The 16,826-nt window shown below is 45.5% G+C and overlaps 1 protein-coding gene across 1 annotated transcript in view; it reads right to left on the bottom strand.

Moving 5' to 3' along the window:
- Window positions 1-16,826, bottom strand: part of svep1 (sushi, von Willebrand factor type A, EGF and pentraxin domain containing 1) — a 61,323-nt gene that overhangs the window by 5,421 nt on the left and 39,076 nt on the right. Inside the window, 26 exon segments of the mRNA XM_034205250.1 lie at window positions 255-318; window positions 873-1,028; window positions 1,342-1,576; window positions 1,673-4,386; window positions 4,742-4,813; window positions 4,815-5,415; window positions 5,751-5,918; window positions 6,960-7,151; window positions 7,267-7,351; window positions 8,662-8,838; window positions 8,956-9,075; window positions 9,180-9,353; window positions 9,681-9,851; window positions 10,150-10,279; window positions 10,365-10,489; window positions 10,694-10,869; window positions 11,302-11,500; window positions 12,178-12,335; window positions 12,864-13,065; window positions 13,150-13,263; window positions 13,531-13,644; window positions 13,873-13,969; window positions 14,602-14,690; window positions 15,577-15,738; window positions 16,151-16,312; window positions 16,790-16,826. The exon segment at window positions 16,790-16,826 is cut by the window's right edge and continues 125 nt beyond it. Of these exon segments, the coding sequence (XP_034061141.1) occupies window positions 255-318; window positions 873-1,028; window positions 1,342-1,576; window positions 1,673-4,386; window positions 4,742-4,813; window positions 4,815-5,415; window positions 5,751-5,918; window positions 6,960-7,151; window positions 7,267-7,351; window positions 8,662-8,838; window positions 8,956-9,075; window positions 9,180-9,353; window positions 9,681-9,851; window positions 10,150-10,279; window positions 10,365-10,489; window positions 10,694-10,869; window positions 11,302-11,500; window positions 12,178-12,335; window positions 12,864-13,065; window positions 13,150-13,263; window positions 13,531-13,644; window positions 13,873-13,969; window positions 14,602-14,690; window positions 15,577-15,738; window positions 16,151-16,312; window positions 16,790-16,826 (6,694 nt within the window).

Here is a 16,826-nt window from a genome sequence, read left to right on the forward strand (position 1 = left end):
GCTAATAATAGAGTGTCTAGCCTTTTAAGATAGTAGAATATATTAAGATGAATAGTTACTGAAGTATGTCGATTTTAGATATTTAGGAACGCAAAATAAATTGTGTACCTGCATTGAGATAACACCTGAAAAATACATGCAGGTCTGTCGTAGGTGTCAATACTCTTGAGGTGTGACTTCATAGTAAACGGATTAAATATTTGATTTTCTTCAAAACATTTCCGGGTTCATCCTTGCTGTATAAACAAACCTACCAACACACTCCGGCTGGGTGCCACTCCACGTCCTGTCCCCCTGGCAGGTTTGGACAGAGTCTCCCTGTGGAAGGAAGAACAAAGTGTAAAGAAACAAGCAGATGACCTAAACACAACAAAGTGTGGGGATATCGATCCCCATAAATAGCATGACCCATGATGCTTTACAGTCAGCAGTTTGTGTCTGAGTGAAACAAAAGGCACTCATTGAGGGGAGTATTCAAATAGCAGAGGCGAGATGGACGGAGTGAGTCAGCTCCTTCTGTTTTCTCTGTAACTGCACTCTCTATTGACTGCTGAGGAGAAATCATGTGACTTTCTGTAATCTGATCGGCCATGAGCTCAGTCTGGTGATTACATTCCCATTGCAGGAGAGGAAGAGTAAGGCTTTTGTTGTATTACAGGAGATGAGTGGGCAACAACTGACCATTTCAATCTATACTATACAAATCACACGTTTTTAGGAGTTAAAACTATTTGGAAAATGTACTTTAAGGTTGAAAGCAAGATCTTTTTCAATGTTCTTTTAGAAGTTTTGTTATTTTCTTTCCTGTGTTTCTGTTGAGGTGAGATAATCCATGAACCCATGTTCCCTAAACGTGGCCTGGTGAGCAGTACCTTCATGTCGAAGCCAGGCAGGCATGAGTACATAACAAAGTCTCCGTAGTTGTAGCTGTCCCCCTCGGTGACACCGTGAAGAAGAGGAGGGGGTTTCTCACAAAACACCAGCTCGCAGGACACTGAGGAGACGCTCGGAGCCCAGCTTCCACCCAGCTGATCACACAATACAACAGAGGAAAGGAAAGCACTTCATTATTATCTAATTGACAGTGGAAACAAGCAGAGACGTGTGCAAAGTGGTCATTGCAAACCTAGTATGGCTAATTCAAGCAAAGTGATATAGGCATTTCTCTGCATCTACTGCCAGGGTTTGATTGACAGAAAAAGCTTTTTAGAAAATGAGAAACTCCTTTTCATGCACATTAAGGAACAGAAGTAAGTTGTTAACGATTATTCAACAAGGAAGTCACATTAAGATTAGAGATCTAAGAGACTTTGACAAATAATTGACCAACATGTTTCCTACCAGACACTCAGCTAGTGCTGCCCCCTGCAGGTGGAGCCCCGCAGCACAGGAGAGGGCGATGGTGCCCCCGACCGGAGTGAGCTCCTTCCCATTGATTATCAGATGGGGCATGGAGAAGTTTGCGGGCAGCAGGCAGGGGGCGGGGCTACACCGGACGCTGTGTTTGGACCAGGTGCCGTCGCTCTGGCAGGAGAGGGAGGCTGTCTGTGAGGATAAAGTGAACCCATCGTCACACCTGAAGAGTGGGAGGGAAATGCAGGAAAATGAAGAAAGGGAAAAAATAGGAGACAGAGATTTGGAAAAGCTTGAGAGTAATAACCCCAGTGTTTACCCGTATGTGATCTGGTTTGGGAAGGTGAAGTTGTCTCCCTCCACCTGAGCGTGGGCCACAGCGGGAGGTTTTCCGCAGCTCATCGGCTCACAGCTGATTCTGGGTTGCCCCCACCTGCCGTCTCTTCCACAGGAGAGGTGTGGGAAGCCCTTTGGCTGGTAGCCGGGGCGACACCTGTATATGACGGTGTCTGTGAAGGTGTTGCTGCCGCCCTGCAGGACAGCGTTGCGGACTGTAGGCGGGGCGACAGTGCACCTCCCCCGGCCACACACAGGAATGCCAGGGCTCCACACCCCCCCCTTCTCACACACCGCCTGAGGGGGACCCAGCAGCTTGTAGCCTACGTCGCACTGGAAGTTCACTCGGTCTCCGCAGGCGCGACCCTGACCCTGAACCGACCCGAATTTCAGCACGGGGGGGGCGCAGACGCAGGGCCGACACTGAGGCACCGTGCCCACCCAGGAGCCCCGAGCGGAGCAGCGCAGGATGGGGGCCCCGGACACCTCGTAGCCATCGAAGCAGACGTACTCCACCACGTCGTCGTAGTTGAAGCTGGAGCCGTTCAGGAAGCCGTGGCTGATGTCCTCGGGGGGATCGCAGCTGATGATGTCACAGCGAGGAGCGGGTTTGTCCCAAAGCCCATCGGACTGACAAATACGCACTGGATCTCCGTTAAGTGTGTATCCCTCATCGCATTCGTAAGTTACCTTGGTGTTTACCCCAAAATCAGAGCCCAATGTACGCCCGTTGGGGATTGGTGAGGCTTTGCCGCAGCGGGCGGATACACAGGTCGGAGACTCATGGCTCCAGGTGCCGTCAGCCTGACAAACACTGACTGATTTACCTTTTAGGATGAAACCGGGCCGACAGCTCAGTTCTATCTCTTCATTATAGCTGTACTGCTCTCCTTTGAAAGTAATATCAGTGGGGACTTTAGGAGGACCACAAGACACTGGCTCACACCGAGGCTTCTCTCCTTTCCACTTCCCATCTGCCCCGCAGCCCATCGTGTTACTACCCTTCAGGACAAATCCAGCACTACACTCATACTTCAAGACTTCGGGATACACAAAAGCTCCACCCTGAGCTGAGCCATTGGCGACAGCTCCGGGGTCGCCGCAGGAGACAGGCCGACACACCGGGGCATCATTAGTCCACAGTCGAGCCGACACACACTGCCTCACAGCCTCCCCCTCCAGCTCATATCCTCCCTCGCAGGTATACTTCACCATACTGCCGAGGGAAGTATCCGTCACATTCACCCAGCCGTGTGCCGGACTCTGTGGTTTTTCACACTCCGCTGGGTTACAAGAAGGAGCCGTGCCGTTCCAGCCTCCGTCCTCCAGACACACCAATCTGGTGGGGGTTGTGAGGTCATAACCTTTGTGGCAACGGTATTCGATATACGTCCCGTGGAGGAAGCTCAAGTCCAGGGGTGCAGCTAATGTGTCTGTAGAAGAAGCATCAGAGGACCCTACCACCCTAATATATTGCCCAAAGTCAATGTGAGGAGGCAGGCCGCAGTCGGAGGGCACGCAGAGGGGAACAGAGGAAGACCAGCCGAACTCCTCACAGGTCAGATGGTCCTGGCCTACGAGCTGGAAGCCGGGAAAGCAGCTGTAGAAAATGGTGACGCCAAAACTGTGATCCTGCCCCTCTACGAATCCATTCTCGATAGGTTGGGGTGGGGTGCATGCTATCTGCACACAGGCAGGGGGCTCGATGTCCCACTCCCCACTGGAGAGGCACGTCACAGTCTCTGGGCCTTGGAGGCGATAACCACGCCGGCAGGAGTACGTGGCACTGTGACCAAACTGCAGTTTTGTATAGACTACCCTTCCGTTGACTATCTGTTTAGGGATGGAGCATTCGATTGGGCGGCAGGAAGGCACGCCTCCTATCCAGAGTCCCTTCTCTCCGCAGAGGACAGTGGAGTTTCCCGCTAAATGATATCCATTCTTACAGCTGTACAGCGCTTTGCTGAGGTACATCAGACCCTGGACGTCAACAATACCATTCGAAATCTCCACCGGCTGAGGGCATTCCACTGGGATGCACTCTGGGTAAGGACTGCTCCACTGGCCACCGGCTAGGCAGGACACAGAGCCTTCTTTCCTCAAAGTGAAGCCGTCCATGCAGGTGTAGCTCACCATGGAGCCGAAAGGGAATGGGGGAGAGGAGGAGGAAGGGCCACCGAACGACACTTCAGGCGGCGAACCGCAAAACACCAGCTTACACACGGGGAATGTGTCGTTCCACTCTTGGGACGGGGTGCAGCGGAGGATCCGGGCTCCCTCCAGGACGTAGCCATCCTCGCAGGATAACTCCACGGTTCCTGACTCAGAGTCCAGGCCCTTCAGCACCAGGTGGTTCTCCTCCAGTGGCGGCTCCGGACACTGGACGGGCGAGCAGCGAGGACGCCTCGACTTGTCCCACCTGCCGTACTTCAGACAGGTCAACACGGCGTCCCCGGCCAGCTCGTAACCCTCGTCACAGACGTACTGTACTTTCCGGCCCACCTGGAAATCAGACCCCCGGTAATGTCCGTGGACGATGTTGGGAGGAGGGTCACAGGTCAGAAGGACGCAGGCGGGGAGGTCGGTGTTGGACCACTGGCGGTTTGCTTGGCAGATTCTCTCTGGGCGACCAATCAGTCTGAATCCTGCGTTACAGGCGTACGTCACCTTGCTGTTGAAGGTGACTCGACCTCTGACCTATTGGGTCGGTAGACAAAGGGATATATTATTAATTGTTTTTATTATTTGTTATTATTATTATTATCATCAAACAAATAAGAAAGGTATGTTTTAAAAAAATATTTAGTGCTAAAACTTTAATTAATTTATTCCTTTCTTTATTTTTGGGATGTTTTAAATATATATATTCGTAAATGATTTGTTTTACTTTAGTCACTACTATTATTTTGTCTTACCTTAATTTTCCTTTCTATAATTTCTCTTTTTAAGTTTGTTAAAACATGAAAATAAAATAAAAAATAGTAGTACAAAGTTAAAAAGACAATGTTCTGACACAGTTTATTTGAGTGGGAAAAAGCAGGATGTGTCTTACCTGGATGTATCCATTCTTAAGTGTAGGATGGGGGGGGCAGGTGACGGGTACACAGGAAGGCAGAGCCCCCCCCCCACTCTCCATCTGCCTTGCAGGTTCTCCTCTTCTCCCCTCGGATCAGGAAGCCTTTGTCGCAGCTGTACGCCACCACGGCTCCAAAGTTGTAGTTGGTCCCGCTCACATAGCCCCGGTCAATGCTCTCGGGCCTGGAGCACCTCACCGGGACGCAGCCGATATCGTAGGGCGAGGGGTCCCACCACCCCCCAATCAGACACCTCAGGGTGGCCGTGGTGTTGAGCATGAAGCCCTCCTCACATTTATAGCTCACTTCGGTGTTGCTGGTGTATTTGGGTTTATTGACTGAATCTAGAATAGCGTGGAGTTGATCAGGTGGACGCAGGCAGAAGTTTGCGATGCAGCGGGGGGCCTGCAGGCCATCGGGGGGGGCCCACACACCCTGAGCGTTACACACCATCTTGGAGTTGTTGCCGGCGGTGTATCCGTCCGTGCAGTAGTAGTTGGCGGTGTCTCCGAACAGCTGGTGGCTCTCGTAGGGCTCGGCGTGGTCGATGGCGGGCGGGGGGCCACAGGAGCGGGGGACGCACTGGGCGGAGCTGTCACTCCAATCACCGCTCGGCAGGCACTCTCTGGTCTCTGGGCCAATCAGAGTGTAGCTGTGGAGAAGGCCGAAAAGATCAGGAAATGAGCGAAAGGAGTCCGATTTTAATATAACCTGATATGATAAAGGTAACATTCTAAGTTGTAACATCAGCAAACAGTGGTGGAAGAAGTACTCAGATACTTTGGATAACAATCCGATTCTGTGAAGTAAATAGTAACTAAAGCTGAAAAATAAATGTAGTGAGGTAAAAAGTACAATATTGGCTTCCAAAATGAAGTGAAGTAGAAGTATAAAGTAGCATTAGTTCCTCAAAAATTGCGTAAATGTACTTTATTCAATCACTGTTAGCAACAGCGTATGAACTGAGAAGACTTGAACCACATTTACCCTTCTTTGCAGACATAGTGCACCTTGTTTCCCAGCTCAAAGATCTCTCCTACAGTCACAGCGTCTTTCAGGGTGGGGGGCTCGCTGCACAGGACGTTCACACAGCGGGGGGTGGGCCGGCTCCACTCTCCTGTCGCTTCACACACCACCTCCACGGAGCCCTGTGGTCTTCGCAGTAACACACAGTATTTAGTTAACACACTCACTCTACTGCAATCAAAGTGTCACAGAGATGGATACAGGACCCTTTGTGAAATAAATACATCAAAGCATGATGACATGTTACACATTTACACAGAGCATCAAATGGAGCTCACAATTACATTTTAGGTCACAACTGCATTGTGGTTATGTAGTGTGTAAAGGAAAAAACATTTTTGACTCTGCAAATATAAATACAACAATTGTACTTTTACTTCAGTTGTATTTAAACTTAAAGGGGACCTATTATGCTACTTTGCAGCACCTCTTTTCACCCTCTGTCTGAAACGAGAGTCCATTCTGCTCTGATTGGTTAGATGGCCAGCTCTGTTTTGATTGGTCAACCACTTAGAGATGTCCCGTCCCTTAGCCTTTCACTTACTGGGTGTTTCTCAATGTCGAGGAAGGCTGCTCCAGAGCCACTATTTCAAGCATCGAGTGCTGCCGAAGGACTGTTCCAATGTCCAGCATACTTGGAATTCTACCGAGCCCGGCGTACTTCGTAGCGATACATTTCGAAGGCTACACATGTGTAGACTCTGCGGTCTTAAAATCCCCACAATGCTTTGCGCACGGACCAATTTCACAAAATCTGTGGCGGAAAATGTAAGGCGGGGCTTCTCATATGACACACACTTGCTCGCCTGTTCCACTCTTTGTTTTCCGAATGCCAGGAAGGATTCTTGCCTCGCTTCTGAAACAAGTGACTCGGAAGACATGTGCTACCAAGCAAGCGTCCTCGACATTGAGAAACACCCACAATGTGATTTGAGCGCTAGCCAATAGGAGTGTGAGTGTTTCATAGTGATGTCACTGTGTTTCGGAAGTAAACAAAGGAGTCCAATGGAGGCGTTTCAGGCAGGGGAGGAGGGGGAGTGTGTGGAAGAGAAACTTTGGGATTTTAGCCTTTTGCAGACCATTTACATCCAAAAACACTAAATATGATGATAAATCAAACGTGAGTAGAGGTGATACTAAACAGTGCAGCTAACAGTAGTGTACCCATACCTGTATCCCTCAGCACAGGTGTATGTGACAGTGGACTTGTATGTGTTTGTGGTGAGGGTGTAGTCGGCGTTCCCCACATTCGGAGGCCCTCCGCAGGACACTGGGTGGCAGGCAGGCGGCGTCCCGCTCCACCTCAGATCCGCGAGACACTGGAACTCATAAGGGATCTGAGGCAGGAAGCCATTGTTACAGCTGAGAAGAAGGAAAACAAACAGAGAGGTTAGTAAGAAACTACAAGCGTATAATGTACACGTTTGTAACACCTTTTCCTACTGTGATCATTACAACACGGGGATGCAAATGATACCTGAAAGTCACCTTGCTTCCATAGGTGAAGTTGTTTCCCGTCATGACGGAGTTCTCTGGGACGGACGGCAGCGGGCAGGATAGAGCTGCAGGGCGACACAGATGATAAGTAATCATTTTAATGTACCACTAGAAACATAATATTGCCAAGTCTAAAAAGAAAATAACCTCTGTACACATTGCCATAAGGAGAGACATGTTTACAGACGCCTGTCAGTGCTATTGATGGGATGTAGATCAGAGACATCTTCATTTGACACTGATAGGATGAAAGAGGCACATAGGAAAGTATTTAAATGGATAGAAGCCAAGGTGGTGTGACTGAGTGGCATTAGGAAAGGAAGGGGAGAAGCAATTAAAGGGGTACTTTAGTGATTACATTTTACACTTCCACAAAATAATAGTTACAAGAGAAACATAAAAAAGCCAAAATGAAAGTAGCCACACGTGTAAAGGCTCCAGAAATGCAGGATTACACATTTCTCGTAATGCCCATGTCTTTCAAACTCCACCCCCACATTTAAGGAGACAGTCTATCTTATCTGTTTCAGACATTGAAGACATAACACTGCAGAGCACATCATGCAGCTGCTTTGTATAATTCAGATATATTACAGTGTCACCTTTAACTTTCACTTTCGATATTACGATCCAGAGCCAATGTGGGATGACTGACTCAGCGGGGGAAACACTATTCTATTATGGAAGAGAACACCACTCAGCTGCTTTTAATATTACAGATAAACATTACACAGTTTCACTTCTAACTGCAATAGCTTCACTTTCAATATGATGCTCATCAGCCAATACGGAGCGACGGACTTCTGCTTTCTGCATAATAATGAAAGACTGTGGTTAAACTTGTGTAGTCTCATGTATGTGTTACTCTCATCCTATTGGCTCTATTAGCTGAATGCTTTGATGAGGAAACTCCTTGATAATATTTCATAAAGTGGAGTTTAATAGCTATAATTAAATTGAAACTCTTCCTATTAAGCCTGTATATTTCATGTTAGCCTGACGTTCACCTGTAACCTTTGTGTTACGCTATACATATAAAGCCATTACGTTTCTTTATTCACTGACATTTGCAAGAAAAACTCTGTGGTGGATTGTATAACAACAAATAGTTATGTAATGGCTTTATGTTACAGGAATGTTCTCATTTCAAATGCGTCATTTTGTGGTCAAATCAGGGATCACACAACAAGCGAAACAGCAGCCCACTGTGGTTTATTATCAAATGTTATTCAAACAGGAATTCACTTTGTATTGGTTGTAACTTTGTTCAGGACAATGCATCCGACCTACATTTTGTGAAGACACATTTTCAACTGAAAACACACAACACAGCTGCTGCATTATGATGGCGTGACATGACCACCGAACCCCTTACCTCTGCAGTACGGGACAGCATGGTCCCAGCTTCCTGTCTCCAGGCAGAGGAGGCGGGACGGGCCCATCAGCTCGTAGCCGTTCTCGCAGCCATAAAGGACCTCACCGCCCATCAGAAAGTTGCTGCCTTCTCTGTGACCGAAATCTGGAGTCCCTGGGTCCTTACATTTCACTGGTGCTGGTGGGAAAACAAACAAACACACATATAATACATTGATTTATAAATGGACAGGTAACATGGTTCAAAGTGTCTTTGTTCTCCAACATGAATGCTTGTGGACCTGCGTCTTGTTACCTGTGCAGTTTTTGCCGTCTCCACTGTACGGGTGGATGCAGGTGCAGGTGTAGGAGCCGTCTGTATTATAACATCTAGCGTGTTCATCACAGTCAGATCCCAGAGCACACTCATCCACATCTGGACACACACATATAGAAGAATGTTATACGTCAAAATCAAAAGGGATTTTCTTTCCAATATATCACTGATTTAAAAATATATAATGTTATGTAATTAAGTACCAAGGCAGGCTGGTGGGTTTCCTCCCCACTTGCCACTGTTGCTGCAGTGCACCTTGGTGTCTCCCAGCAGGTAGAAGCCAGCGTTACACTGGTAGACAACAGAGCTGCTGGCCTGGAAGTCTGTTCCCTGAAACAAGCCGTTCTCCAGAGGACGCGGGGACCCACAGGACACTCCTGTAACACACACAGAGGGGGAATACTATTGAGAAACTCACTTTAAAGGCTCTCTACCTCCCTAACATATAACCAAATCCTGCAAGTAGAACATGTTTTAAATTACTTTGTTTTTTAGCTTTTCTCATCAGAATCAGAAACGGGTTTATTACCAAGTAGGTTTACACATACAAGGAATTTGCTTTGTTGTACATCAGACACAGAAAGAAGAAAACATTTCTTTCATTTATTCAGTTAAGTGATAAAACATACGGTAGGACCTACAGTCTATGGGTAGGACACATTTGCAATTCAAATCAGACAGCAGTGTGTGTGTCAGCCCCTTACGTTCACAGCTGGGCAGAGGATGGCTCCACTCTCCTTTGTTTTGGCACTGCAGCACGGGCTCCCCCCGCAGGTAGAAGCCGGGATCACAGGACAGCTGCACCTGGGCCCCCGGACTCATTTCCACTGTGGAGACGTGCAGGTGGGGCACTGCGTTCTCCAGCTTGGGGCAATCTGGAGGGAACAGGTTTTGGGGGGGTTTAGGGTTTCGGTATAGTAACTAAAAGAATCTTATTCCAAAACATTGTGCACATCCATTTCAGGTATATATTTCAAATTGAGGCCATTGCTCTCAGTAAAAAGCCCTCAATTAAGTCTTAACTTAACATTAAAGACCCCAGAGCATTAGTTCAATCACACTAAGAGTATGCTGACACCTATTGGTTTAATAGATTTAATAATGTGGATTTCATGATCTACACAGTAACTTTATCAGTAATGGTAATGTATGGTTTTGTAGCGCCTCTCTCACCAGCACAGAACACACTGCTGAGGTTTACTTTGACTCGGCCCACCACACCGCTGAGGAAGTCTGGCCAGGCTAAGACGTTCCCTCGGTGCGACACATGGGAGGCGGGACAGTTGCTGGACAGGACCTTAACCTACAGAGGAGAGGAGGGGAAGATCAGTGCGTATCAAATAAGAAAAATCAGATCGCATTAATATCACACGAAGGATTTCATGTACCTGTTGAGGTGTGAGAACACGATCCCAGATGTTGAGCTGGCTCATGGAGCCGACGAAGGACTCGACGGGGTTGAAGCCCTCGCCCCTCTGATCCTGATCCTGACCTAACACCAGCGCCCCGCCTCCTACAGGACACATGTTGGAGGTCAGAGGTTAAACACAACTCACTGAGAAACTATTCTTCTTATGTATTGGGGTTACTGAGTTGAATATGAGAAGCTACAACACTCTAGATTTGTACAGAAACAAAGACATCAATCATTGTTTTTATTGGAGGAATGAAACTATTGTTGTTGCAGAATGAGAGGAGGTGGGGGATAGCACTACACCTGGGATAGTGGTGCCGACTGACAGGCCTTTGCCTCCGTCCGAGGGCTTCCCGTTGATGTAGATTCTCCAGTCCCCGTCCCAGCTCCTCCAGGACACCCCGATGTGGTACCACTGACCCGTGTTCACCGCAGGACAGTCTGTGATCCGCTCCTTACCGTTCACATACAGCACCCACCTGGAGAAAGGGAGGGAAAGGGTCAGAGAGATTAGATTATATTCAACTTTATTGTCATTGCACAGAATACAACGAAATGTAGTTTGCATCCAACCAGAAGGAGTAGAAAACTTCATGAGGTTTCAACGAATTCACATAATAATAATAATAATGGGTTCCATTTATAAAGCACCTCACATGACAGAACATTGCTGTAGAAATGTACACAACGTATAAATGAATAAATATCTTTGTATAAGGTACAGATTTAGAAGCATATACATATAAGGTGCAGGGTTTAGGCATTTATAGTTCAATACAAATGTAATAAATAGTAAATATAGATGTTAATAAAGGATTTAATGAACAAGAAAGAAAGCATTAGTAGTAAAAAGGTATAAAAAAAGAGGATAATCATTTAATGTGCGCTTATAATTTGTAAACATTACTGACCCGTTGTAGTCGATGAGAAGGAAAGCGTTGTCGCTGCCCTCCACAGCGTAGGAGACGGGCGTGCCATAGTTGGTGGTGTCCGACGACCTCATCCAAAAGGTGCAGGTGATCTCCGTCAGCGCCGGCATCCCTCCATCCATCATTACGTAACCGTGGATACCAGACACCTCAAAGTCCAGGTTGAAAGCCGGGGACATTTCTGATGGGACAGAAAAGTATTTATAAAGTAAATAAAATGTTCTCGTCCTTCTTGTATCAATTCACTTTGTAACAATACGACATCTCCATGGTGCGTACCAAGATAATAACGTTTTGGGAAGAGGTCAAATGTATGATAGAAGAGATTTCATCATTGCAGTTAATCATGAAGTTTTTTTTGTTAGGGTGTTACCCAAAAGAACACAACATAAGGAAGAGAGAACAAATCTTTTAAAACGCATGATAGCACTTTCATGGAAACATGTCAACAGTCCAAGTATTGGTAAATGGCTAAAAGAACTGTCTGCATGTGTCTCATTAGAGAACATAAGCTATTCAATTAAAGGGAAACAAGAACTATTTAAAAAAGTATGGGGCCCTTTCCTTAACTATCTGGAATATGCGGATCTAGAGAGGGTCAGCTAATAGGAGATGATTAATGTTCCTCTGCTGGGAGAAGGATAAAAGCCTTTCATATCTGCCTACACGTGTTTGTGAAGTTAATTTAATGTATTTATTTCATTTATGTGACTTGTAATGAACTTCATTTTGTTACGTCTTGTGGATGTTTGTGTACTGTCTTATATATTGTTTATATAAGCTAAAACAATAAAGAAAGTGTTTTTAAAACAATAAACAAAAGGTCTCCATGGTGATGTGTCGTCTGTCCTATAGTACCTGTCTCACACCTGGTCCCGTTGAACCCAGGCAGGCAGCGGCAGGTGAAGGAGCCGCGGCCGTCCATGCAGCTCGCCCCGTTCACACAGGGGTTCGGGTCGCACTCGTCAACGTCCACCTCGCACAGGTAACCACGGTAACCCTCCACACACTGACACCTGAGAGAGGGCGGGAACACACGGTCCAATTACATGCTTTCCATGGAGCTGTCCTTTGAAAGCAGTTGATCAAATATGTGGGAATGTGAAAATCAGAGGGGTAAAAATGGATCTGATATTAAGTGATTATTAGTATATGATTTTATAAACACAGAGCTCTTTCTTAAGGATTTTCAGTGTCTCACATTCATCATTTATAACAAATGATTGCAGATGACAGATGTGTAAAGACATTGAAGTAAGTTGTGTCTTTAATTTAAAGTCGTATTCCCATGGTTGTTATCTATTTTTAAAACATGCTGTAAGATTGACCTCATCATTTAAGTCTCTCTATGACTGTGATGCATTTTAAAAGGTTTAGTTGAAATCACCTGATATTCAAAATGATGCATGAAGGTGACTCAGGACATAGCGCCATCAGATATTAATGTTCTCTCTTAAGATGATACATGTCAAGCTACAGATGAAAAGAGGACTTATAGGGAGTTACAAATGCATAGAGCTGCTTCCTATCAGAATTGTTAATACCTGAAATAGTTTACAGCATCCAGACACGAGCCTCCGTTCAGACAGGGCGCGCTGTAACAGTCGTCGACGTTGACCTCGCAGCGATCCCCCGAGAAACCAACGGCACAGTTACAGGAGTACCCCCCCGTCAGGTCGTCACACACACCTTGGTTCAGGCAGGGGCTGGAGAGGCACTCGTCTATTTCCAGCTCACAACGAGACCCTACGGGAAAGAAAGAAAGCAGCAGGTTGGAACCAATGATGTAGAAGAAGATGTGTCTGCTGTGATGAGGAACTGATTCCCTACCTGTGAAGCCGCTGGCACAGCTGCAGGCGAACTTGTTGACCTCGTCCACACACACTCCTTCATTCAGACAGGGAGAGGAGAGACACTCGTTCACCTCCGCCTCGCACAGAGAGCCTGACACAAACGGGGGCGACAATTCAGATAGTCAATAACAGATTGACTATAAGCACAAAGGTGGGATACAGTACAGTTTGTGATTAAAAAATAACATGTTTTGGCTGCTTGAATCATTTGCTTTCCTGTTGCATAAGATGAAAAATGTGAAGCTAAAACAACAGGAGCTCATGCTGATGCTCAATGAAGCTGACATTTGTTGTTCAAATCCTTTGAGAATCTTTCTGTGTTTTATCAATTGAGACTTTTTTCCTCACTGATCTTTACCTAAATAGCCAGGCTTGCACTGACACTGGAAGTCTCCCATCCCGTCTTTACACAGGCCTCCATTCAGGCAGGGGGCCGAGTCGCACTCATCGATGTCGATCTCACACTTGGCACCTGGGAGAGAAATATCAGAGGCGCTGTCAAACACTCATGGTCATAAAAGAATTGCATACAACACAAACGTGGTTGCAATTAATGTCAAAGGAGAGTTACAGCTTGGTACTGTCGAAATAGCAATGACAGGAAGTATAACCAACGAACAACACATTTTCGTGTTATTCCTACTGTTAAATAAAGTTGTTGATATTCAAACATTACACCGGGGGAATCTCTGTGGTTTACCTGTGAATTCGGCCATGCAGGTGCAGACGTATCCCGCCCCCACTTCCTCACATGTGCCCTTATTCTGACAGGGATTCAGGAAGCACTCGTGGAAAACCTGCAGGAACAGCCAATCAGAAAGGTCTGTCATGCTTTTGGTTTTGAATATTCCTCACCTGTTCTGTTTGGAAGTTATGTTTTAATGTTAGTTCTTTTTTTTATGCATTTTTTATTTCTTCTGTACTTTGTGTACTGGTTCAGGTTCTCTAGATTAATTTCTATTTCATACTTGACTCTATAATAATATCTTTAAAGAAACTATCTGGATACTTGCGGCTTTAAACTCTGTCCAGTGTGTTCTTCAGTTCATGTTTTGCACATCATTTTAAAATGTTATTATCAAATTTCTGTCCAATATGTTTTTTTCGTAAAAAAACGTTGTTAATTATTCATTTCATTATGTAACGAAAATGCTGACATTTTGAGTTGAAAGCTGTTTTAGAAAGAAAAACTATCGTTATAGATGAAATGTTACTTAATTATTTAGCAATTCATTCTACATTCATTCTAACGTATCAATAAAAAATACCACTCTTATCGTCAGCGGTAGTAATTAGCTTATCTGTATCTATAACATGTGTAACACAGGCGTCTTATGATGGATTTCAAATGTCAGAGACCGATAATGCTTATGGTAAAATATCCTTTTTTTGACATAATGTAAGTTAGGCCTAGATAAAGACGACTCACCTGACTGCTTGCCTGGTAGTCCTCGTTGACCTCCACCTCTGGAGCCGCAGTTACACTCTCCTCTTTAGGAAGAAAGCTGGAGCCAAAACCTGATGATGACACCCAAAGAAAAAACAGGCAATGAAAGCTCAGACAAGTCGGAAAAACACAGCGAAGATCTTTCCCTTCGCTACCAGATGGTCTGTTTGAACAAAAGCCTGTATTCTTATAGATCCTGGCAGCATGCAGTATTACTCATTTCCAACAGCAATAAAAGTCATTTTGTTTCCATTTCCCCCCGTCCTGACACGTGCAGTAATTCCTACTCTCTTTGATCGATCTATACTGTAACAACACAGATCAGACAGCTAGCAACTCGAGTGATGGCAACAACTATTGAAAGTGTAGAAAAGCTGTCACCGAGCGGCAGACACTGAACAGTCCCTTTTACTGTCAATTTGCTCCATGCTGACTTCACTTGGCATTCCCTGTAGAAATGTATGATAATTGATTTCACATGGCAACACGGCAGAATGGTGATGAAAGAGAACTCTGCTGTGTGAAAATCTGCATATGCCAACAATAATGAATTTAAATCAGTCATTATTGGAATAACATTGTCAAAGAACATCATCTTCGTCCATCTTGACACCTAGATGATTTAAGTGAAATAAAGTACAGTTTGTGTAATCTAAATATATGTTTTCAATGAAAAATAAATGTTTATGAATACTGTTTTATTGAGAGGACTAGATATTGGCAAGTTGATCTCCAATATAAGGGACATCATCAGTTAGGCCTTGAGGTGTGCTGAATCAATCATCTGAACTTCATTGCATTTCCCTGCAGGACAGTAATAGAGATTACCTTTTAAAACCACACTACAAAGATCTTCTGGATTTCCCCAAACTGAAAATCAAGTGGAGGGCGTGTGTGTGTATTTGTTTGTATTTGTGTGTGTCTGTGTGAGGATTTGTGATTGTTGTGGTTCCTTACTGGAGCAGTGCTGGATGGTGGTGGCCCCGGTCACGGTGGTGGTTCCATAGAAGGGGCATGAGAGGCAGAACGAGCGGCCGTTTTCGGGCTGGTAGTAATCTCTGGGACACGGGTAACAGGGAACCAGGCCGGTACGGGAGAACTGCCCGGCCGAACAGGGGACTGCATGACAGCAGAGCAGATCAGAGGAGAGGAGGGGAGCACCAAAAAGGACAACAAAAAAAAGAAAATAGCACAATTTACCAAAACATTTTTTCAAAAAAGTTGAAGCCTAGTTTTTTCTGATTTTAACTGGGAAACTCAAGAAGCAGAAGCATTCACAGTTTCCAGTTTAATCATCCAACTTTAAAGGGCAATCCCTTGAAATTCCAAGTTGGAATTGCCTCTCTGATATAATTGCACATGAATGGCAAATACCAAGAGACACATTTTTGCGTAGCGGCTGGAATTGTATTTGTTTTTGTTACCTAGCAGCGTTTAGAAAAACTAAAGAATGATTAAGGCTTCCCAAAGTTAAACAGGCATGTTGATAGGACATTAAGGGAGTGCACTCCACACTGTCGCGCTGCATCACCTCCGCACTCGATCTCGTCCAAGGCTCCTCTGGTGACGGTGGACGTCTCGTCGGGACAGACCAGACACTCCCTGGCGCCGTATCCGGACTGGAAGTGACCGAGCGGGCAGGACTCGCAGATCTCCAAGCCATTCAGGGAGTTACTACCTGGCTTACACTGCCCTGCAAACACATGGTGAGCAACAGTTGGAAAGAGAATAATATGAATGGGAAATCTTGTATTGGTCTCACAGAGGGGAAATCTAAGTTGTTGCAGCAAAGGGGACAGTACAGATAAAGAGGAAAAAGTGGACTAACATTTCAAATAAAGATGCGAGCAGTTAAAATAAAAACTAAATATCCGAGCTAGAGAAAATAAGTAGCAGCATTAAAAAAGTCAGTACAAAATAGACAACTAACAAAAAAGCAGCAAGATAAACTTAAAAAGAACGTGAAAATAAAGCACCATTTGTGACTTATTTGTAATTTCTTTATCCTGCATGTGGTGCCAAAGGAGCATGATAGTTGCCCCACAGTACGCATTGATCCGTGTGAAGCGATTCTAACTGTTTTTTTAGGCATATTCAAATGAAACATCTTCTGTGAGTTATTTGCAAATGCAGTGTTGACTTGCGTTCGGACAGTGTGTCAGCATCTTACCCTTGCACTCGCCGACGCTGCGGGAGTGCAGGTAGGC

The sequence above is a fragment of the Gymnodraco acuticeps genome, unplaced genomic scaffold, assembly GCF_902827175.1.
Source record: "Gymnodraco acuticeps unplaced genomic scaffold, fGymAcu1.1, whole genome shotgun sequence".
NCBI classification, from domain to species: Eukaryota; Metazoa; Chordata; class Actinopteri; order Perciformes; family Bathydraconidae; genus Gymnodraco; species Gymnodraco acuticeps.